Source organism: Bactrocera oleae, chromosome 5 (genome assembly GCF_042242935.1).
Source record: "Bactrocera oleae isolate idBacOlea1 chromosome 5, idBacOlea1, whole genome shotgun sequence".
In the NCBI taxonomy this organism is placed as follows: domain Eukaryota; kingdom Metazoa; phylum Arthropoda; class Insecta; order Diptera; family Tephritidae; genus Bactrocera; species Bactrocera oleae.
This window is the reverse complement of record NC_091539.1, coordinates 63,429,325-63,454,140: the sequence shown is the minus strand read 5'-3', so window position 1 is coordinate 63,454,140 and position 24,816 is coordinate 63,429,325. Positions and strand designations below refer to the sequence as shown.

The window sequence follows — 24,816 nt, the reverse complement described above, 5'->3', positions numbered from 1 at the left end:
TTTATGCCAAATTTCGTGAAGATATCTCTTCAAATAAAAAAGTTTTCCATACAAGCATTTGATTTTGATCGTTCAGTTTGTATGACAGCTATATGTTATAGTAGTCCGATTTTGGTGGCTTCGACAGATGAGCAGCTCCCTGAGGAAAAATTGACGTGTGCAAAATTTCAGACCGATTTCTCAAAAACTCAGGGACTAGTTCGTGTATATACAAAAAAAATGGACAGATAGACGGGTGTTACAAACTTCGTGGCAAACTTAATATAGCTTGTTAAGCGTATAATGAGACTATGTAGAGAAGTCGAGAGCCATTTTTTCAAATATTTCGTTTTTCTTTTGTAGCTCAAGTACTTAACAGACCGCCATCGTAGTTGCTGAAAATATTGAAAAGTTAACAGTACTCTGTAAAAGCGCTTTCAAACTGTTATCTCTTAGAAGAGGCCCAGATTAATGTAAGATGACTCGCAGGATCACACTCAGCCTCACAACGGAGTAAAAAGATGTCGTAAAACTTGTTTGCCTTATTAAAGATTTCAAAGTGCATAATTGCGAAACAAAAACTACTCGTAGAATACAATATTTTTAGCATTTATTAATTTTAGTTTACACGATTTATTTTATTACTTTACATAATTAATATACAAGAGTGTTTTTATGTATACAAGTACAGTTAAGATTGTAAATAAGTTGTTTTCACCATTTCGCTGCGTAGCAAATTTCTCAAACAGCATTTTTTAAAAGCAAATTACAATAATCTCTATGCAAAATATATATATATATATTATTGTATATATTAAATGGTAAATATATATGATATAAATTATATATTTGGAAGTATGATACATACATACATAGCTACAGCGCTAATAATTAAATAATTAACTAAAAACAAATAAAATATGTTGCAGTTCAGTGTCGCCACTTTTACAATTTACTTTTGCCTCCAGCACCAATTTACAAATACAAACATACACACAACTTAGTTAAGCGAGAGCAATAGAACAAAATTATTATATTATTTAAGCAACACAAAAATTATTGCATTATAAAAGCTTTTAAATTAAATTGTTTATGCTATAAAAGATCACCATTAAATATGCTAACGAAAAGTTTTCACACCTAAGCAACTAACTGTAAACACGGGGAATCGGTTGTAAATAATGAGCGAAGGGGCGCAAGTCGTAAGTGAGCTTTTATAGGAACGAAAAGGCAATTTGAATATGTAAAAAGGGAAAAAAGCGCGGAAATAGAGAAAATATATATGTATAGGTAAGGAAGCCAGCGTGATGAAATAAAAAAATATATAAAATATATACGATCCTTTCTGAAACTGATTTTACGATTTTACGGCGCTTTGTAACGTTTCACTTATTTTGTTGATATTTTTTTGGAAGAAAATACGCTAAAATATATTACTTTAATTGTGTGCTCACTTAGCACTTGCGTTCTCCACATTACAACTATTGACTGCTGTTGCCTATTGGTTTTTTAACTACATACAAATTAATGCATTGCATATTTATTTTATGATTTTACGAGCCGAACTGCTCCTTCGCCTGATCGATTGGTGCGAACTCGTAGCTGCCACGTCCATCGAATTGCAAATAGTAATCGTGATGCGTCCATAGCGATTTGCGATGCGATACGGTGAATAACGTGATGCCTGCTTCGCGACAATAACTGTACATTTTACCCTCAACATCCACCGACACTGCGCTGGTGCATTCATCTAAGATAGCAAACTGCGGACTGTGGTAGAAGAGACGCGCCATCGCTATGCGCTGCTTTTCACCACCCGACAACACGTCAATCCAATCTTCGATGGCGTTCAGTCCATTCTCGCGTTGCTCCAAATAGGTGAGCTGCACAATGTCCAAGTATTTCATAAGATCTTCGTCGCTCTTGCCGCTGCGTAACATTTCGTCGCGTGTGTGCGGGTAGATTATCTAAAAACAAATGAAAATTATTAGCAAAAAATTTAAAGAAATCTACACAGCATCCGTTTACCTGATCGCGTAGTGAGCCCAGCGTCATGTATGGACGTTGTGGTATATAGAAAAGTTTACCACGTGGTGGTTTCGTCAATTTGCCACCCCATGTGGGCCATAGCTCGCCGAGTATGCGGAATAAACTAGATTTACCACAGCCATTTGGTCCGCACACCAGCACATTCATGCCTGATCTATAATCAGTTGCGTGTTTTATTATTTTTTTTATTTTATAAAACTTTTGACTGTATACTTACTTAACCTCTAAGCTTAACTCCTTCACGAGCACATCACCGTTCGGCGTTACAAGTGGCACCTTTTCGAACCGTATGATATTATCCATGAATGTCATAATACCCTTGTTGGGGCCGAAGCAATTGTCGCCATTCAAAGCGTTATTTACCATTGTGCGTTCGTATCGTCCTTTATTTAGATCGCTCAACACTTTGATTAGTTCGGTCATGCGCGCCGTGAAGCCTTCAAAATTATAGTAAAAATGTTAGATGACTCATGATCATCACTATTTGTAATATTATAAAATATTTTACCTGCCAAGCGCGACATTTCGCGACCAGCCAAAACTAAACGACCGATAGCTTCGGCTAATTTCACCAACATTCGGCCGTAAGTGTAGTATGCCTGTGGAAAATGAAATATTATATATTGAGGTTATTTGAGTGAGACTCGATATGTATATTTGTATGGCAGCTATATGCTATAGTAATCGGATCTGAACAATATATTCGGAGCTTGTAGAGTTGCTTTGGAAAATAATTCAGGTGAAATTTCGTGCATAGTGGTCGGATCTAAACAATTTCTTCGCAGATTGTGCCGTTTCCTTGGATAGTAATCTGTGCCAAATTTTGTAAATATTCTTGAAAAATAAAAAAGTTTTCAATACAGGGACTTGATTTTGATCGATCGGTTTGTATTGCTATAGTGATCCGAAAACGATGGTTTCGACAAATGAGAGCGCAAAGGACGTGTGCAAAATATCAGAACGATATCTCAGAAATTCAAGGACAAGTTCGCGTATATACAGACAGCAAGACGGACAGACATATATACATACATATATATATTTTGTAGGGTCTCCGAACTTTCTTTCGGGGTCTTATAAACTACATGGCAAGCTTAATATAACTTGTTCAGGGTATAAAAAATACAAACCTGCAAACGTTGACCACTGTGTTCGCCCGACAACAAAGGATGATTGTCCGCGAAGAATGGAATTGATACGGCATAAAAACCGACAATAGACGCGAAATCTGAAAAAAGAACGAAAATTTACAAAATAATAAAGTACACCCAAAACTTAAAACCAGCAGAAAGGCAGTTATAAAATAACGCATACTTACATTTTCCAATAATATTATCGACAATACCCATGCTAACGCGGAATTCCAAGAATTTACGTAGATGTGTGCGCAATTTCGAATAACTGGCCAGCAGTGTGAGCTTCTCGCGTGTGTTGCCCTGATAGAAAGCGACCTCCTCAGAGTTCGTGATCAAACGACTGTTAACATAACGGAATTCACCTTCCAGCTTTTGCTCCTCAACCGTTAGACGACCGGTTGGGCGACGCAAGCGCGTGAGAACAATGCCAGCGAAGAGCAAATACAACATAAGTATTGAAGGTGTCTGTGAAGGCGAGAGAAAGAGTTATACAACTCTAATGCTAGATAAAGATTAAATGCGCTTACCTTGCCACCCAAATTGACCGTTAACCGATAGACATAGATAAATATGTCCAGCACGGGCTTGCTGATATTCGAATATAGATCTGTGGCGCTCTCGCAGAACTTATCGATATCTGTGGTAAGTAATTGATCGGCATTGGCTATTCTGTTATCCAAATTGGACATTTTATAATACGTATAACCGCTGTAAGGAGTAAAAAGAGTGATTTAGCCATTTTCATTAGCTCAATGGTAGATGAACTGAAATTACCTCAGATACTGATTGTACAGATGATGTGTCAAATTTGTACGGAATCGCAGTTTTAATTCACCCAAACTCCATTTCAGCACATTTGTGACAACCGATATCTGTCAAGAGTATAAGCATTATTTGAAAAATTATTTTAAATTTATAATATATTTGTGGCACTCACCATTGGCAAAGCAGCTAAATATTTGACCAGCGCGGATTTGAATTTATCTTTATTCATGTGTATGATCGTACTCTCCACCACGGTGGCATTCTGTATCATCCAAATATCACTGACAGAGCGACCGATCAGCGAGGCGGCCACCAATAACAACAAACCGCTTTCAACGCTCCAGAAGCGGGGTACGAGTATTGCTGGAATTAAAAAGGAGAGTTTATTTAATGGAATTATGCGCCTTAATCTAAAATAAGTAAGTAGTGTGTATAATGCGATGTTTACACAGCATACTTTTTGATGACACAAATAAATAAATAAATAATTTATTAATTTAAAATAATAATATTATTTTAAAATAATAATACGCTATCATATATCATCTGATCACAAGGATTGGTCGCGCAAACCGAATCGATAAATTTTTTTTCCGTTTTTGTATTCTTATGAAGTTTGATCGTCATATGTCAATTAGTGGGTGTTTGACAGCTGTTTGTTTACGACGCGAAAGAAAATTGGAAAAGAAATTAAATAAAAGATAATAAAGATTTGAATACGTGAAAAAGCATTTTTCTTTTCTGTTAGTCCTGCTCATATTTGTTCAGATAGTAGAAGTTCAGCCAGAAGATACATGACCTATGCGAACATTGAAAATGCTTTCAAAAACTTGCTTTTCAAGTATTGCAAGGGTATTTAGCACAAATTAAACAATTTTAAAAACTACCACAACAGCTTTTCAATTTAAAATTGACTTTGTAAAACTTTTCAAAATAAATGAGTTAAGTTCTCAAATTTGATTTGTTGTAAAAAATTATTTTGTTAAAGAGAAAAATTAAAAAAAAAAAAGTTGCATATTTGTAATTAAAGCATTGTGATTTTAATTTAGGAAAGCAATCAAAATTAAAGTGAGTATTATTTGAAACCTCGAAATTATGTTATAAAACGACTCGTTGCTCTCTTCATCATGCACAGAGAATAAATTGTCCAAATGACAGTCACAGCAGCCATTGTCATAGCAGCGCTCTTTCAAATTGTACTGCGCACCTCCTTTTTCTTCGAACAGGAGAAGGGCCTCTGCTCGCCGGCGCCCTCACTCGCCAGCTGGATATTCCTCATTGCGCTGTTGGATCTCATATCCGATTTATGCCTCTATCCGGTACGTTACATGCATTTACCGTACTTCTGTCAGGTGATCGTCGAGACAATTGTCACCATTTTGCTGACGGAATTCGGCGCCATTGTCGTCTGGTGTACGCTGGAGAAACTCTTTTGGCGTTTGATCAAATCATTCCTCTTAATTATGGGCATGTCTACCGCGACCTATGTCAACTATGAATCGCTAATATTGGGCCTAACAACCACCTCGATCAGTTTGGGCATATTGGCGTTTGTTGGTCAGGCGACCGATCACTTTCACATGATACGTAAGAAGTATCAACGTATTGAACGTAAGGTCACTTTGAACCTGGAAATGTTTTGGGATTATGTGAATGGTTGCGGTGGCTCACGTCGCCGTTGTAAGCCGATGTACGATTGCTCGTCGGAAGATTTCGAGGAGATCTGTTGTCCGAAGCGGCGACGCAAACGCCGAAGTTGTTGAAAATGTGCACGAAATTGTCATAAATGTCGGAATTATTCGGCTGCATGTCTATGCGTTCCAGCAAAGTGTTTTGTGGTATTGTGTGAGAACTTTGTATGTGTTTATGTATAAACTTTCTATGTCTCCCTGAATGTACTCGTGTGTAAGAGTTAGAATATGTTTGACCCGAGCGGTTAATAATAAAATGCAGTGTAATTTTTCATTGCCTGTTTTATTACTGTTGTTGCTTTATTCGGAATAATGCATATTTAGCGGAACGAATACTGGAAAAGCTAGACAGGGTAGGAGAGCTGGTGTAATTATGTTATTCAATCATATAGGTATATAGTTATACATAATGAAATTTTACAGGCTGTGCCACAATTTGGGTATGTTTTGGAAGTCTGAGTTCAATACAATTCTATCCCAGAATCTCTTTTGTCACATTTATTCGAATTTTGGTGAGCACGAGAGTTAAAGATCGTTCATATCCAGTTTATCAACGACCAAGACCAAGACATAGTGTTGCCCAGAAACCAAGAGAAACGCATTTAGGGCTCAGTTTGGTGTTAAGGGATTATATCTTGTGAATTAAAAAAAAATGTTTGTATGTAGATATATGGAATGTACATATGTATATTTGAAAATACGCTCCGAAAATTTAAAATTGGTCCGGGATATAATTTGGAGATATGAACGATGATTAGAGAGTTGGTGACAAAATTTCTCTGAAACGGCTTGACCGATCGAAATTTTCTCAAGACCTTCTAATATATCTAATATTTGCCATATAATAGTCGAAGGATTTTGTATTTCGATTTTTTAAGGCACTTGGCAGTTTAAATTTTTTCACTAAAATCAACTTTTTGGAAAGCCGCGATTTTGGCAAAAATCATACTTTTGGCTAGTTTTTCGATCACTATCTATACTCATCTAGTGCAAGAATAATTATTTTTGGTTTGAATTTAGTATAATTTCAAGCAGAAAAATCTAGCACCGCCAGACACTTTTTTCGGAAGTCATCCTGGAAATCGCCTACGGGATGTAGTGAATCCTTGATTATTCAATAAAATTACTTCTTAAAAAATTTAAAAAAAAAAACCGTTTTTTTTCTGGCTTGCAAGTGGAGATTATAATTTGAGTTTGTTTCCATTTATAAAGTAACAGAGAAAATATTGCCAAGACACCGTTCACGTGACTTGGAAGAAGGTCAAACAGTTGTTCGAATGATCCAATACTTATTGCTACCTCTTTTTGCGGGATAGTTACGAGTCAGATCTGTCTCTTATGTTTATTATGATTATACTAAAATTGGTTATGGAAGTCCATCTATTTTAAATTAGCTACTCACATTATACGTAGAGTTCTCCTCTGCCTGTTCCTTGACCAAAATATATTATCGAAACTACTACCAAAAAAAATCAAACGACGTATAGCTAATCTGTACGATTGAGGCTTTGAATATTGTTGGCAAAACAGAGTGGTTTGTGCTCGTATGAAGAATTAAGTTTGGAAATAGGGTTAGATCACCGACCCTGTTTGGAGCTTCAAATCATTTACCAAGCATTTTCTTCTTAAAAAATCCGAACAGGGAGAATTTACTAGCTAATAAGTCTGGTGTTTATGGATATTTTCACTTTTTATCGATGGTTGCGGGTTAGAAAATTGTACAGCAGTGAATAGTCAAAGCAATTCTCACGACGAATAATAGTAACTGGCACTGTTTTAAGGAAGCAAATAAAACTTTTTTTTTCGAATTGATCCAACTGTGTAAATATGATTGAGTTTAGATGGAGTACTACATTTTATAAGCGAACCAAATTGGACCGTATATGCAGTATAAACAGATAATTTGCCCGGTTTTCGATCCGCTATTTATTGCTGAATATAACAAAGGTCAAAACTCAGGTTGTCATATTTGATAATTGATAACTAAAATTAATGAATGAAATTAACCACTAATATTGATCATCTATCAACTCAATTTTGACCTTTAGAAATGGTATCCAGTAATGCAGGAGCTACTGATCAGGTTATCATAATGAAAACGAAACTTGACTCTTGTTATAACAATAATAACAACATAGCAATAATGAAATCTAATAGTAAGAACAAACCGACCGATGGGTGGCCCAATGCACACGAAGTGTCGTCTAAAGCCGGCATTGCGCTCGCTCTTCACTTTTAATTTACAGTGATTCACAGCGTAAACGTGCTAAATGGCACTAGCATGTTGTTGCACAATAATTCATAATACCTCTATTCTGTGACTACATTATTATATTACACAACCGGCTGTTGAACGGTCGAGGCAACTCGCCTGATATTACAAAACAAAACGAACGAAATTATGAGCACAGAAAAGTGTTAATTTATCTACGTAACGACTGTGATTATTATTACTAATATACATACAAGCATATTTAAGTACAGTGATAGCCATATAAGTAGGAACAGTTACAGGAAGAACAATTTATTTGGTCAAATCACGTTTTGCTTTTAGTCAACGTCGTAACTGCTATGACTCAGATTATAATTCGAAACTGAGTATGAGCACAGTGATAGCCATATAAGTAGGAGCAGTAACTGAGCACTTCATCAAATCATACCACGAAAAGGACTTCCAACAGGAACGTTTTGGTGACTTATTCAGAGTCGCCCATCTTTTCATCACTGTTTCATCAAATAACAAGACAATAGAGGTTACATAACCGAAACGAACCAGATTTTATGAGCACTCGTGGATTGCGACGCCACAGTAGTATTTTTGAAAGTATTTGGCAAAGATTTCAAAGCAATAATCTGGCTAAGAGACAACAAATTACACAGTAATGGTTTTAACACCGAAAAGCCGAGGCTGCTTAAAACAAAATCGCTTTTACTTGGCCAGATCGGCCGGAAAACTAACAAAAGTTTCCAAAACAATAGCTGGCGCTATAAAACTTATAGAACTATCTGCCTTGGGCACTGTTTTACTAATGCAAACCAAACTAGCTCCATTAGCCACCATTTAACATTATTTTTATTATTGTTAATGCCAAGTGTACTATTTCTATGCACATCACTGTATGTAGTTCACGTTTGTTAGAAAGACAGATATGACATGAAGTGTACAATATTTCTCAAAATCACACTTTTGAGCTTTAGCCGTGTTCTAATTAATCACAATTGACAAGTGCACGAGTACATGGAACGATCGTAATAACATTATTGTAATTTATTTGGTCGTGAGGCTGACAGTGTTAAAATTGAGTTACCCCAGGTTATAGTTGCAAAATCGTAGCTCAAAACCAAATAACTCCAGTTCAAGGCATTAATTGTTGTCTGGACTTATTGTATTTATCAAAATATTATATATGAATATATTTTTACTAATAAAGCATGATAATGTGCTTCCGCATTAGCCGGTGCTACTTAACCAAATCGAAACCTGATTCTTCTACCCTGTCAGCTTTTACTTAAATGCTAGAGAGAGCATTCTGCAAATATATTTGAGCATTGTTTTATGCTGCTATAAGAAATAAGTGAGTACAAAACCCATAAGCCGGAGAGGCTATGTTTATTGCTTGTAATTTCGTAGCACCGTTGCATACCAATGGGATTATCGGAAAGTTAATACTATGTTAATATTAACCTTTTAAGTTGATGGAAGCTAGCAAATTTATAAATGCTTTAATTTAGAAATTATTTTATTTCCACGAAGTTAAAATATCATATGTATATGAATATTTTTAAGCAGGGTTACCAACTTTATAAAAAAAAAATTAAAATAGCATATTACAAACAAACAGAGTTGACAATTGGACTTTTTTACCAAAAAAAAAATGTAAACAAAATTTCTAAAAAAAAATATGGCCGTAATTTGCATTTAATAGCAGTTATTTAAAAACAGCGTCAGCTGTTGAAAAAGTTACGATTATTTATATAGAAAAATAACAGCAACAAAAGCTAATAGAGCATGACGACATTTTATATTGTTCATTCAGACGGAATAATTGGTGATAAAATTTTAAAGAGATTAACGGTAAATCGTCAGCTTTATGAATTGTTGTATTGATATTATATAACTGTACTTTTTTCATATTTTTGTATGCGAATATTGTGTATTAGGTGGGTTAGTTTTTAAACATTTTTTTATGGTGCTCGTATCAAAATGTCTAATATAATACTCGTACTTACGCAATAGCTGCCTCAATTGCTTGAAGAATACCGCATTCACGTGAGCTTTGCCGCCCTTTTTTTCCTTCTTCTCCGCAATTGTGTACTGTATTTTGTCTTCATAGCCCGGTTTTCTGCAAGCGAAAGAAAAACATTTACTATTAATAAGAATCCAATTTGAGAAAGGTAGAGCAATTAACAGTACTGTCTAAAATTATATGTCTAGGTTAGGTTAGGTTAGATTAATATAAAAATGCAATCCTTGTGATAAAAGCCACTAAGGATCCTGCTTGGATAGCTACAAATTGATCTAGAAGACCTGTAGACAGTGTGAGATGGAAGATTCTATCAAAAATTACCATTTTCGAATTAGAATACCGCCAAATATTAAGTGAAAGAACGCCCTGTGTGAGAATTTGTTCGAAGAACACCCTATACCGGCAAAAAAACACGAGCACCCAAACTTGTTTTTCAATTTGTTTAATCTTTTTCAGTAAGAAAATTCTAAGAAAGAGTATTTTCGCAAACTCTGCCGATATAATACGATCTTTCACCGACGATACAATGTCTAAAGAACCATATGCATTAACATATATGAATATCAATCAAGATACCCTTGCTTGTTTTTCCTAATCCGTCTAAAGATTTCAATTATTTTATACTGGTCTTTAAAATTCGATAAGCACAGAGTTGGCTAGTCTCTCATACTTATACTTTGATATTGGGAGTAAGAAAGCTTTTTATTTGTGGACTTTGTTGCACAATTTACACTGAAGCAAATAGTAATTAAAATTTGTGCTGTTCAATAGACTCAAGTTCAAGCTGCTATTTAATAAAAACAAAAATGGTAGACAAGAAAGCAAGCACGAAATAGATTGCTTATCAGGCCTGTGCGAGACTACAGTTCAAAGGTTTATTTACGTTTAATGAATGGGTCTATTAAATAAGTGGTACAAATCGCATTAAGGGTGAAAGCTTAAAACGATTTAATACGTATAAATAAATCAACAAAGAGTCTACTAGAAGTCTGTAAGTGAAATTGATAAGCAGAAAAATTCAAAGCATATGAATTATAACCAAAGTACTTTAAATTGAAACCTGAGCGGGGGTGCAGGGCTTGGAAAATAGTATACCTCGTATTATTAGTTTAGCATACCAAATATAATTCGTCAAACGTAAACGTAAGATATATCGCTCATAATTTTCGTTATGTACGTGTGTTTTAGTGTCAAAAACAGCTGCGTTATAAATCTCCAATGGCAGTGAGGACAGTCTAGATTAGTGTATAGAATAAATGTACTCTAATCATTTCAAATTTTTGGTCGGAATATGGTATTAGGTTTCTAAAAACATTATTTAATTGGTAGAATGCTAATACTTTTTATACCCTGCACAGGGTATATTAATTTTGCCACGAAGTTTGTAGCACCTAGAAGGAAACGTCGGAGACCCAATAAAGCATATAATAAATAATCAGCATGACGAGCTGATACGATATAACTAGTCACTCAGTTTTCGAGATATCGATCTGAAATTTTGCACATGTCCTGTTCCCCCCAAGAAGTTGCCAATATCGGACTGCAGTAGTTTATAGCATATAGCTGCCACACAAACTGATTGATCAAACTCAAGACTTTGTATTGATAAGTTTTTTATTTAACAAGGATCTTCATGTAATTCGGCATAGACTATGATCCAAAGCTCCAAATCTGCGAACAAATTACTAAGATCGGATCTTTATAGCTGCCATTCAAACTAATCGACCAAAATAAAGATGAAGATAATAAGAAAGAACCTGTGAAAGGCATTATAGAGTTGGTGCTGTCTAAGTTCAAGTTTTTCTTGTTTATAAGCCATTTATTGCTTTTTGCGGCAGAAACTTGATATTTTTTGAATATGTCCGCTATTTACAAAATTAATGTAAGTTTTATGCAGATTAAGACTCGGTTTTTTATGTTGTGTCAGCTAGCACGAATCGCTGGAATCATCGTCATCCATCGAGGTCCACTTGAAAAGTGTGGTTCTGAAGATTGCCATTTTGTATCACAATATCAATATACAATTTCAAAGTTATGTAATTTCTTAGGGACCTAGACTGGTCTAACCGTTGAAGAAAATGCTGGCGCGAACAAAGTTTAACGAACAAAATTAAAAGATAATCACCGAAAATACAACTTATTTTGACGCAAAAAACACATTGTTTTGCAAAAATTGCAACGACAATTTTTGAAGATCGGTGTATGTATGATTTGTGACCTCGATGGCAATTACGTTGCATACAAAAATCGAGTTTTGTCAATAAACATATGTTTTTTTTGTTGGTTTTTGTTTTTTTGTCTATAAAAAATACTAATGATTAATAATGCACCTCTATTTGGTTATTTAAATGCATTCAATTCTATGTATTAATTATAGATATATCGGCGAATATATCAGCCCACGTTGCCTGCTAGCTAACACTTGCGTGTATATTTGCAGATGTTTTTTTGTTTGTTTTATTTTAGCTTCCCTTCTTCACCTTTTCTTCTTTTATTTCGTTTTTATTCTTCCGATTAATTCACTGTTGAACTTTGATCGGCAATCGGCAATGGAAAACCAAATGAGGTGATACGCCCAGCGTGCGAGCAAACGCACATATAAGCCATGTGCCACTTGCTGCGTAGTGTTGTTGTTGTTATTGTTGTTAATTGCCCGTATTTTGCACTCACACAAACATACATAGGTGCAGTAGTAGCATCGTCTTTAAAAAATGCAAAATATATGCTTTACATACACCCAAATGCATATACCATACATATGATTTACATTAGTACTATATACATATTTATATTTGTATATGTATGTAAATATCTACTATCGCATAGAAGTACATCGAATATTGTTAGTGCACTGCATAAGGTTTACACCTGCGACTGAAGTTGCGTTAATGTTTTTTGAGTTGTTTGACACTAGTTGTGTAGTAAACGGTTTTTGATAGAAAAAAAAATATACAAAAATAAAGGTTAGTTAGGCAGGCGTTGTGAGAATATTCAGTTCAATTTTGGTAAAAACATATGAAATGCATTATTAAATGCTAATAATATAATAAATATTTTTTTTGGATAAGAATTTTATAACTACATTTTTTGGAAAACGATATTGACCTTCAAAATCTAAAGAAAACTATATAATTTTTTGCTCTTTGAGCCACTGCGCGCTTAGCCTTATGTAGGTTCAGAGATAATAATGGCTTATGATTATAAACAATGACTGGAAGAATGACATGGGAAAAAAGCGTCCCCACAGCCAAAAAGGATTCAGCCAGTAAAGTATACTCTTAAAAACTGATCGTAGATTACTTGCAATATTTGGATCTGCGTGAAATCTAACATGTCAGAAAGTAACTTAAAATTTAATGAAATGTAAAGCAGAGAAGTAAATACATAACATTTTATTTTATGTCAACATATTTGTGCTTCATTTTCGAAATAATGTTAGTACTTCTTTATATGTATGTAGTCGCTAGAAATTAATTCGCAACTGGTTAAAACAAAAACTAATTTTAAAGCGAAAGGAACTAGTCAATATTTAAATTCGAACTAGTGGCATCGCCTATGTGGTACATTCGCGTGCACACGCCCCTTCGCTTAGCAAACAACAAAATGTTCGCGCCACCCAACGATGATATGCGAACTTGTACTAATTTATTATTGTATGTTTATTAAGAATTTTATTGTCGAGCTGGTTGTTGGTAGTGAGAAATACACTATATATATATATACTTGTATATATGTATGCACATAAACATGCATAAAGATGACATGGTAATTTCTCAACAGGTTCTCAACTATCTGCATTTTTGCCATCTAAGAATAAATGTTGGCAAAATACTCGGGCATTGCATTAGAACGCTGGTCAACATTTTATTTCTGGGTTTTCTTGCATTTAAAAGCTATTTAGGAGAAGAAGAAATGCAAGTGCTTTATTAATATAAACAGCTACAACCTTTTTACAATAAAATATTTTTTGAAAAAACCCTTAAAAATTTGATGATTTATTTTTGCCGTTGGAAATAAATATTTGAAAACTAAATTTCTTTTTAATTTGAATTACTGTTACATTATGATGATGCAGCAGAGTTTTTAGAAGTCACAAAACTATTAATTTTTAATAATCGCTAATCTGATCTGATTAGCGGCAATAAAATTGCTCCGTCAGCAATAATACAGTAGTAGTGAAAATCATATTGCCCCATATGAATTAACTCATTTAAATTGCGACAAAACTATAAGTATATGAAACTATAAAGCCATATATTATTTACACTTTGTGGCAGTGGACTTGCGCCTAGCTGCTGCTAATCTTTAAAAATGGGGTGTGGTCGCATTAATTTAGAAATTAACTTAATACAAAGGTCAACAACAGTTATCAGTCATATTTTATTATACCCTGAACGGGGTGTATTAAGTTTGCCACGAAGTTTGAAACACTCAGAAGAAAACGTCGCAGCTCGGAGTAAAAGTCTTTTACATATATACATACATATATGTGTAATATAAATGATCAGCGTGACGAGCTGAGTTGATGTCTGTCTGTACTGGAACTGGCACCCCTGTTTTTTCCTATTCTCACTAAGCAATGCGTATATATAGCTGCCACAAACTGACCGATCATGTCTCCACGAAATTTGGCATAGATTATTGTCTAAGACAAATCGGACTACTATAGCATATCGCTGCCATTCAAGAACTAGCAAAAAGTTTTCCGTGGGTCGGTCACGTTTTCAGATTTATTTATACATATAGCTGCTATAAGAAATCGGTTCGATTCGATATCGCCCCCATATATTTAATATAAAGATTTTTCAACTTCCGGGTGACTTTATAACGCATATATATATCGGCCAATATGTGAGTTATCTCAATGAAAATTAAAGAACGTGTTTTACTCATAACAGTGTAACTTTCTGATTAAAATGGATAAAAGTGAAAACGTGACCTCGGCACCCTATATATAACTAATATCAGGATTTTCGAGCCTCCGCATGACTTTACTCCACATATGTTGGTGTTGGTATTTGAGGAAACTTAATGAAATTCTGAGAGCAGTTATTAGTCTGTGACATCAAACGATAAAATCGGGTTAATACTACCCCCAAACTCCCATATACTTGTAGATACTACATATAATTATATTATTCTAACACGTTTTATGCTGAATATGTCGGTCAGTGAGTATTATTTATATATAAAATTGCAAAATATGTTCTCAAGTATATCTGAGCAATGTCAAAAGTTAATGCAATCAGTCCGTTTCTTTTCATTCTGCCCCCAATATACCCTATATAATAATTTCCGACTTTCCACCTGACTTTAACCGTTTAGGTTGGCCAAAATGATATTTTAATACAATTAAGTAAGTGGACACGTTTACTTAAACGTTATAAAATTATATTATGGGTTTGGCGCTTAAAATAAATGAAATGAGTTTTTTAATATTGCCAATAATTGAAGGTATGTCCCCGGCTTTGATTCTTGCAAGTTGCAAGAGTATAAAATGTTCGGTAACAACCAAACTTGGCCTTTCCTCACTTGTTTCTTGTATTTTTATTATTCGTTTTTTTTTTTTATAATAATTTTTTTGTACTTTGACATTTGTTAGCGTGTTTAAAAACGAAATACGTACATAACTGTAGATACACATACGTAATGAACATAGTTCATAATTTCAAACTTCCGTGTTTTTTTAATTCTCATTCGGTCAATGTCGCATACATTGGCCCGAATGCTTGGCCGTTTATGACACCCACTCGATCATTGCAATTCGATTTTGCATTTGAATGCATTGTAGCTTCTTTTATGGGTAGAAAATTCAAAAAAATTGAAATTATCGACAAAGCAAATGCAATTTTATTACTTTTATAACTATTAATATTTTTTAAGTATGTCAAAACTAATTTAACTGTCAATTTGCATAAGAAATATCAAAAAAAAAAAATTAATATATATAAAAATTTTATAAAAAAAAAAATAAACAAAAAAAAAATTTATAAAAAAAAGCAAAAAACCAATTAAAACGTAAAAAAAATATAACAAAATTAATAAATAACAAAAAACTATTTAAAAAAAGGCAAAAAAAAAAAATTAAAACAAAATATTTGAAAATCTACTTGAAAAGATTTTTATTGATAGTTTTATTTAATTTTTTTTTATAATATTTAGTTTTATTTACAATTATTTTCATTATTAAATATCAGTTATATTATTTGCTTTAATTTTTTTATTAGCAATCTAAAATATTTTTATTAGAAATATTTTAAATAACTATATATATAACTATTTAACTAAAAAATAATCATTAAGAATTAATATTTTCGACACAAAAAAAAGTAAACAGAAAAAAATTAATAATATTAATAATAATTATTTAAAATTTCCATATCACACTCAAATAGTTTAACATTTCATGATTGCAAAATAAATTTCGTATGGATTTTTGGAAATTAGCATAACAGATATGAAATAACAACATAAATATTATATAAAAATGCATCTTAAAATGCAAGGAGGACTTTGGTCCCGGTGGCAGCACAATGGGCATTCTAAAAGCCTTACTTCTAAATTTTATTGTTACTGTGAAAACTTTAGTTCACTAAAGTCTGACTGAATGACAGCAGCGTAGGAATAATAGAGCAACACTGTGGTGACGCTAGAATTTAATATCGATAGAGAACTTCTTTGTTATATAGAGTTAAGGGGCACACACAGCGGTTTTTGGTAATAAAAATAAAAACTGTGCCATTTGTATAAAGGCGATATTAATATATATTTCATATTTTCGTGAAACAAAGATAAATTTTTGAAAAAAAAAAATTAAATAGTTTTCAATCTCGGACTGCGTCCAAAAAATGGTTCTTCACGATCGCAGCGGTTCCAGGGTGGGCGACGGTTTCCTAGAGGAGAGTTGCTGTGACGACACAATGACGATGTGGAAGGCATTTTTCTCAACCTCCCCCGGAACAAAAAAAATCTCTCAACACTTTAGAAATCTAATACTGAAAGACTATTTAAGATATCGATTTAAAATATACAGTATCTTACTTTTAATGGCTAACCTATAAGCAAATATAAAGTAGATTTTTTTTTCATTTCAAACTAGGTGTGCCCCTTAATATATGAATATCACCTATAACAAAAGCTAGTGCAAGTCACACTTGCCTTCAACTCTTCACAGCCGAACTAAAATACATACATATGTACATTATATGTATGTATACTTTTTTTGTAATTTTTACTAACACAAAATGTTCGCTTTGCTAACCAACAAATTGTGTATTTCCTCGGTGCTTACTATTTATTTAATAATATTTTTAATTACTTATTCTATGATAGCGTTAGTAACTAACACTGTATTAAGTACATTAGTTGTTAGTACGTCATATTGCAACTACTGAATTATGCATTTCCACAATAAACGAAATATAGAATGAATTAAAAAAAAAAAAGTATTTTATATAGAAATTCAATTGTTTAGTTAATTGTACACCACAGCTGAGCACAACTAACAGATACATAAATATTCCGTTACCTAACGACTAAACCGGAAACCATAAGCTGCTGTATTAAATATAACGAAGCGCTCGCACAACAATCGAGTCTGCGCAAACGGCTTGCACTCGAGTTTATATCCGACTAAGGGGTTTAATTCGGCAGCAACAACAACAACATGAGCATATAAACAAAAATATAGACTTTGGACTGTTTTGTGTCTGCAATATTTTATTACTAAAATTCAATGCAAATAAATACGAATTAAATTCGGGATTTCTACCGCAAGTAGACGATGGTATTGTTATGGAAACTTTTATAGCTATAAAAAGGAATAAAAATAGATTACGTTATTTAAAATGGAAACTTGCAGGTAAAATGTATATGGTTTTGAAACGGCCGGTTTTGAACAACAGCAACAAGAAATCAGTAATGATGGCAGGTACATAAGCGCATATATTATATGTACATATGTATGTACGTGCAGTCCAAAGGTAAAAAGAATAGAAAGAATGCACGAAAGTCTAGAATTTAATTTCGGACTTTCTTATGCGGTCTATTCGTTATTTCGACTATGCGCAGGGAGTGTTACTTCAACTAAAACGTGTTCTTTGTGCATACTCGTGCATGCATACATATGAGTATGTATTAATAATATGTAAGTTTTAATCGATTTTAACGATGCATGGTTATAAATCATTACTATACCCTGAGGTTTGTTGTTGGAACAAATATTTTTTTTCTTTGCCTGAGGGTTAAATTTGTAGATTACAAAAAAAAAATTATTAACATCTAGAGGCGGTTTACTTTTAAAATAAAGTTTCGAGTTAAAATTTTTATTTTGTAAAAAATGTTTTATAAGTGTTCTAAAAGCTGTGCAGAGTCCTCTTTCTGGCCAATTAAAAGTTATCAACTTAAAAAAAATTTGTGTGTTCATTATTGGAGTTTTAAAAAAGTCTTATGCGACAACATGCTTTCCTTAAGCGTTAAAATAAATTTTGAGTCAAAAACCGTCAAATTCGGTAATTTTTATATAAATGTGAAAAGTTTAAACCAAAAAAAAATTTTTTTTTACCAAAAAAATTTTAACCCGAAATTTACTTTAAAAGTGAGTAAGCCGAATCTAGATGTTAAAATTTTTTTTTCCAAAAATTTTAATTTTTTATAATCTAAAAATTTTACAGTTAGGCTAAGCAAAAAAATATTTTTTTTTTTACATCACCCTACTGAGCAGTGTACATTAAGTTATATATGTACATAAATGATCAGCGTGACGAGTTGAGTCGATTAAGCCATGTCTGACTGTCTATCCATCTTAATACTTAATATATGTGAATTAGTCCCTCAGTTTTCGAGATATCGATCTGAAATTTTGCACACGTCCTTTTCTCCGTAAGAAGCTGCTCACTTGCCGATACCGCCGATATCGAACCACTAATACACATAGCTGCCATACAAACTGAACAACAGGAATAAAGTGCTTACATGGAAAACTTTTTCATTTGACGAGATATCTTCACAATAGTGTAAAGTCCAGTTAATATTGTATATAAAATTTTCACTTACGTGCTGATTTAAACAAAAAAAATTAAAAGAAAGTTCACATAAATATATGCATAGATATGTAGAGTATGTAAATTTAATATTATTCATTGATTGATTAATATGAATATAATAGTCTGTTTCAAAATATGTCTAGTTATTTTCTAACCTTTATCATAAAGCGCTGCAGCCTAATGAAAACGTCAATCAATATTTTTTTTTTTATTTCAGCTCAATTTCAACGGGAACTTCATGCAAGTGTCCACACGTAGGTATTTATGGCTGTACATATGTACGAGTATATGGAAATCAACATTTCCAACACAATTAACTTTTCAGATTCATTAAAATTGATTTTAGTTATTGGACGCACTCTGCATAGTGCCTTCAAATTATTCCAGCATTTCGAATGCAATTAAAAAATGATTTTACCTTCAGAAATAGTGGTGCATGTACGAATGTATTTCTAAAATTAAATTTGAAATTAAATCAAACGATAGAAAAAGTCTAAAGTTCATTATTTTCTGTACAATTGCATATTGAGTCATGCGTCTACGACATTTTAGCTTTGTCACTCACTTAATGGGCAGTTCTTTGTAATCGCATGTTACCATGTGCTATACAAATAATATACATATTTTGTATGTACATGGATAATGCTATACAAATATGTATGTATGTACAATTGTTTAACTGCGGCTCAAACGGAGTGGATGTTTAAAGTTTTTTATGAAGTAGGTAATTAAATTCTTTAAATTCTTTGTGTTTTTACGTTGAACAGGGTATATAAAGTTTGTCACAAAGTTTGTAGCATCCAGAAGGAAATGTCGGAGAGCCTTTAAAATGTACATACATATGTATATATAGTTGTATAAATGATCAACGTGACGAGCTGAGTCGATTTAATCATGTCCGTTTGTCTGCATATACGCGAACTTTGTAGTTCCTCAGTTTTTGAGATATTGATCTGAAATTTTTCATATGTGCTTTTCTTGTCAAGCAGCTGCTCACTTGTCGGAGTACGCGATATCGGACCACTATAGCATATAGCTGCCACACAAACTGATCAAAAAAAAAATCAAGTCATTGTATAGAAAACTTTTGTATTTGACGAGATATCTTCATGAAATTTGGCATAGAATATTGCCCAATTTAACGTTACAAACTTCGAATAAATTGTTTAGGTCAGACTAATATAGCATATAGCTGGCATGCAAACTGAACGATCGAAATCAAGCTCATGCATGGAAACATTTTTATTTGTGAACGGTATGATAGCTTCAGTGCAAACAGATCTCATAAATTCTCTTAAAAATGTTATAATGTTAACAAATCAATTAGATTATTTCCGAAAACACGTGTCTTGTATCCCATATACACTTAAATAAACTTTCACTACGCACGTTTTATCTTGCTATTCTTTCTAATCTTAAGTCTGGTAACACTTTATCATCATAATCATATAATTTTGTGCAACGTTTTAAACGAAGTTGAAATATAACCCATATTTTATTTCTTTACACCTGGTAGCCGGCATGAATCATTAAGATACAAATGTGTTGCTAGGGAACATTACTTGTGAACCAGCCTTAATTTTTTTTTTTTTGGTTGGCAACAACATCATATTTTTTCAATGTGTTGAAAATGTCAAATTTTGTACCCGAAAGTGATGATTTGCGCAAAGATCATGATCATGCGCTATTAGAAGCAACATGCAATGGTTTCAACGATTCAGAGATCATAATTTTGATGTGAGAAATGAAGAACGTGGAAGACCACCAAAAAAGTTTGAAGACGCCGAACTGCAAGCAATATTGGATGAAGCTGCTACTTTGAGTCAAAAGCAAATGGCAGCCAAGTTAAATGTCGCACAACAAATAATTTCAGACGGTTTGAAAGCTATGGGAATGATCCAAAAGCGTGGAAAATGGGTGCCACATGAACTGAATAGAAAACAAATGGAAAACCGAAAAAAACAATTGTAAAATTTTTCTTAAAATACATGAAAGAAAATCAGTTTTGCAACGAATTGTCACAGGTGATAAAAAATGGATTTATTTTAAGAATCCTAAAGGGAGAAAAACGTGGATTAATCCGGAACAATCATCAACATCGACTGCAAAAACAGATCGATTCGGTAAGTAGACAATGGCTCTGTGCTTGGTGAATCAGAAGGGTGTGGTATCTTAGAAGGTTTAAAAACCTTGATGAAACTATTAATACTAATCGCTACAGACAACAAATGATTAATTTGAACCATGCATCGATCGAAAAACGACCAGAATGTGCCAGAAGACACGGCAAAGCAATTCTGTTACACGACAATGCACCTGCACACAAAGCAAAATCGGCTCAGGCTATAATCAAAGTACTCGGCTTGGAGCTGCTACCCCACCCGCTGTATTAAACAGACTTGAGACCTTTCGATTACCGTTTGCGGAAAGTGAATTTTTTCAATATTTCTATTTTTTTTTTTTTTCAAAAAAAAATTTTTTTTTTAAATCGTTTTTGTTTTTTTATAAATATGCATGAAAAATAAAAAATTGTGATACATTTAAATACGGTGTTTTATTTTTTTTATTTGAAAAAATCAAATATTGTTGAAGTTTTTTGGTGTATTTACTCCTCTCCTTCATAAACGTTTCTGAAAATTTATATTAAAAAGTGCACTTTTATTGTGATATTAATAATTACACATACTCTGATGTGATGAAAATTATCATTGAGGTGGAGAGCAGCGAAAAGGAGCTTGACGCGATTGAATTATGAACACCCCGGTTTTGGACCGACCAGGGTTATTTTTTTGAAGCGCGGCCGAAGAAATTTTGAAAAATATACATAAGTTATTGAAAAAATTCACTTTCCGCTCACGGATTTGTAATCTACGCGTAAAAATAAGACGACTTAAAAAAAATTTTAATTTTTGAGGCCTCCTTAGTTGGGGGACCTAAACTATACATTTATCTACATTTTTTTTTACTTTCCCATTAAAATTAGTATTTCATTTTCACAAAAATATGGACATATGCATACGTAGATATTTATGTCATATCCACATAGTTTACAGATGCCACGCCAAATTTACTAAGAGTTTAGTAAGAAGAAGCAATAATATTCAATTGAAAATTAAACTAAGTAAATGAAGTGAATCAATTTATGTAGCTCCTACACACATAAAAACGGGCCGTTCCCGCGAAAGTCGGGTCTACGTAACCGGAACGGATTAGTCACACATCTTTTCGTTTGATTGCTTCAAATTATCGCTTTCTAACAATTACATTGAATAAAATATTCTCAGCTATTTCTAGGAGAGTGTTTAGTTTACTTTTTCACCTCAATTAAAATACTGTTATATTTGCGTAATTGTATGTGGAGCATGCCCTGACCCGGAAAAGGTGGTCTAACAAAGTAATACTATGTGCTTATAAATACACTTGTCTTTAATTATTGCGCACTCTTGGTATCGCATATATCAACGTATTAATATTGAAACTCATTTAACAAAGCGACAACAAAAAAATGTTTAACAATAATTGGAAACATATATTGCCTTCCACAAATGTGAAATAAAAATAGGTTCAATGGAATTAATTATATAAAATGAGTTGTTCAATTTAAAAAAAATCAACGGTGCATTTACAAAGAAAGGGAATGTATGTACATACATACCTACGTATATACATACATATGTACTACTAGAATACGCACCTTAAATATAACACGTCTTTGTAATTACCATTTTATTGCCATACTGCTCCAACCTTTGATTTAGTACTACTTAAACATGGAGTAATGGCTGCATTACAAGCACATTCACTTTTTTATAAAACATGAGTATGGGTGTACAAAGTGAAGAAAAAAATAAAGAACAACAAATTAAAAACTAAAATCAGGCGACACTACGGGAAATTTACAAATTCTAATGAGTGCATTCATTAACTATCACGGCTTTACAAGAAATATGTATTCACAGTCTGCCCGAGTCGAATAAATGTATTTTGGATTAACTTGGAACACCCTTCCATATGTGTAACAAGCAATCATTCACCAGTAATTGCATATTTCGTCATGCAGAAATAAAATCGAAAATGGAATAAGTCAAATGACCTAAATAACGAAATCAAGACGAATACAAGAAAAATAAGGCATTAAAATGAAGTAGTGAATGTGCTAATAGGTGTTTGTAAACAAACTGCACATTACTGCATTTTATGCTTGTATGTACAATATACATACAAAAGCAAACTTTACAAATACACGCATTTATGAATACTTGGACAAATCTCTGGACACCGATCAGATAGTTGCCAGACAACTTATGAAGCGCGCTCAGCTGATCGTGTAATCAAAAGGGAAGACGCAAAAAAGCTCGTCTCAGTAAAAATACTTTGAATGGTATGTACATATTTGTATGTTTGTACTTTCATATGTATGGGTGTATTGAGCGACATTAATGTACGTAAGTGCGTATAATGGGAAAACTTACTGCACATTTTCTACTATGTGCAATAATAAAAATGCAATTATTCTTGTAGTGTTTGTAATTGTGAATGATTTATACGATGCTGTAAATAAAAGCTTAATCAACCGCAGTTATATATCTGTTGTAGAGAGAATTAAAGCAAATCGAATTCAAGTGGTAGATATAATGATATGAGCATAGAAATCTAAAAAAAAAAAAGAGAAAAAACTAAATTGTTAAAGGTAGTTAGACTGATCGTGACGAGCGCGAAAAAACAAAGATGGGAAGTTGATCAAAAATCATTTACACATACATAAAAGTAGTTGTACAACTGCATTTAAGTATAATATAATTGCTATAGACTTAATGATGATTGGCTACTCAGACTCTTAACAACAACAAAGCGATAGCAACAGCAACAGCAAAATTTTGGGCTTTTGCTTCCGAGGTATTTAGTCTGAACGATTGCACTTGAAAACTGGAAATTCGCATGCTGAACATTTTTTTCCATTGTGTTATTAAAAACCGGAATATTGTCTTAATGCACAAGCACACACAAACACAATTCAAAGAATAGGCAGTGAGTTAAAACTTAGCGCCAAATTTTTTTTTTTCAATGTTAGCGTTTAAGTTTTTGAGCCGCTTTTTTAATGTCAAACATACCACAAAGATTCAATAAAAGTATAAAGAAAGTAGCAGCACGTAATTAATTAATAATCATATACGTACATACTATGTATGGTTGTTTCAAAGTACACACTCACCTACGCTTGCTAGACATTTTGCCATAGGCAATTATCCAAAGAGCGGCAGAAACACCCGCCACTCCCACTATGGCGCTCTGATTTTGTGTTATTTTACTTAGCGCTGGTGCCATGTTTGCCAATTACGCCAGTTGGTCTTCCGCTAGGCTTGTGTTTTTTTTTACTACGTCCAAATTACTGCCACACGCCTTTTGGCAGAACGCTTCAATCACTTGAATACGTCCAGAAAATTCACGTATTTCTAAGCGTTTAATCTTTTTCTACGCGTTAACACGCTAATTAAACCTTGTAATTTTTTTTATTCACTTATCTTAAATTTCCGCCTTATTTCTTTACACAGCAAGAAAGTAAATTTCACACCATTTAGCATGCAGATTGTAGCAAAATACTCCTTTTTAACGCGACAAAAACACCAGCAAGCAATTTTATCATCGGATTTTGTTTTATGTGCACACGTTTTTGTTTTAATTTTCTTATTCGAAAACCGAAAAATCCGCTGAATATGTTAATAGTATCTATCAGAGCAGTTTAATTCTTTTTGCGCAACATCTATTCCACTTCAACACCACATCCACTTGCTCCAACTAAAGTACAATTTATAATACTGTTATACTGTGGCTCCAATTACTTTGACAAACGTTAGACAGGCGCTTTTAGCTGTCAAACGTTTTGTCAACGCTTTTCTTTTATCCT

At 33.2% G+C, this 24,816-nt stretch overlaps 2 protein-coding genes across 2 annotated transcripts; one reads left to right on the top strand and one right to left on the bottom strand.

Moving 5' to 3' along the window:
• Nucleotides 1-567: 567 nt before the first annotated feature.
• On the bottom strand, nucleotides 568-24,734 carry Abcd3 (ATP binding cassette subfamily D member Pmp70). The gene is made up of 11 exons (XM_014232278.3): nucleotides 24,124-24,734; nucleotides 9,851-9,963; nucleotides 4,102-4,292; nucleotides 3,939-4,036; nucleotides 3,692-3,872; nucleotides 3,347-3,629; nucleotides 3,159-3,256; nucleotides 2,537-2,627; nucleotides 2,246-2,465; nucleotides 2,008-2,182; nucleotides 568-1,946 (listed from the first exon to the last, which is right to left on the bottom strand). The coding sequence occupies exons 1-11, from the start codon at nucleotides 24,234-24,236 to the stop codon at nucleotides 1,533-1,535; spliced, it is 1,977 nt and encodes a 658-aa protein (XP_014087753.2). The 5' UTR covers nucleotides 24,237-24,734; the 3' UTR covers nucleotides 568-1,532.
• On the top strand, nucleotides 4,865-5,892 carry LOC106615895 (uncharacterized). The gene is made up of 2 exons (XM_014232279.3): nucleotides 4,865-4,997; nucleotides 5,065-5,892. The coding sequence occupies exon 2, from the start codon at nucleotides 5,081-5,083 to the stop codon at nucleotides 5,690-5,692; it is 612 nt and encodes a 203-aa protein (XP_014087754.1). The 5' UTR covers nucleotides 4,865-4,997; nucleotides 5,065-5,080; the 3' UTR covers nucleotides 5,693-5,892.
• Nucleotides 24,735-24,816: the final 82 nt, after the last annotated feature.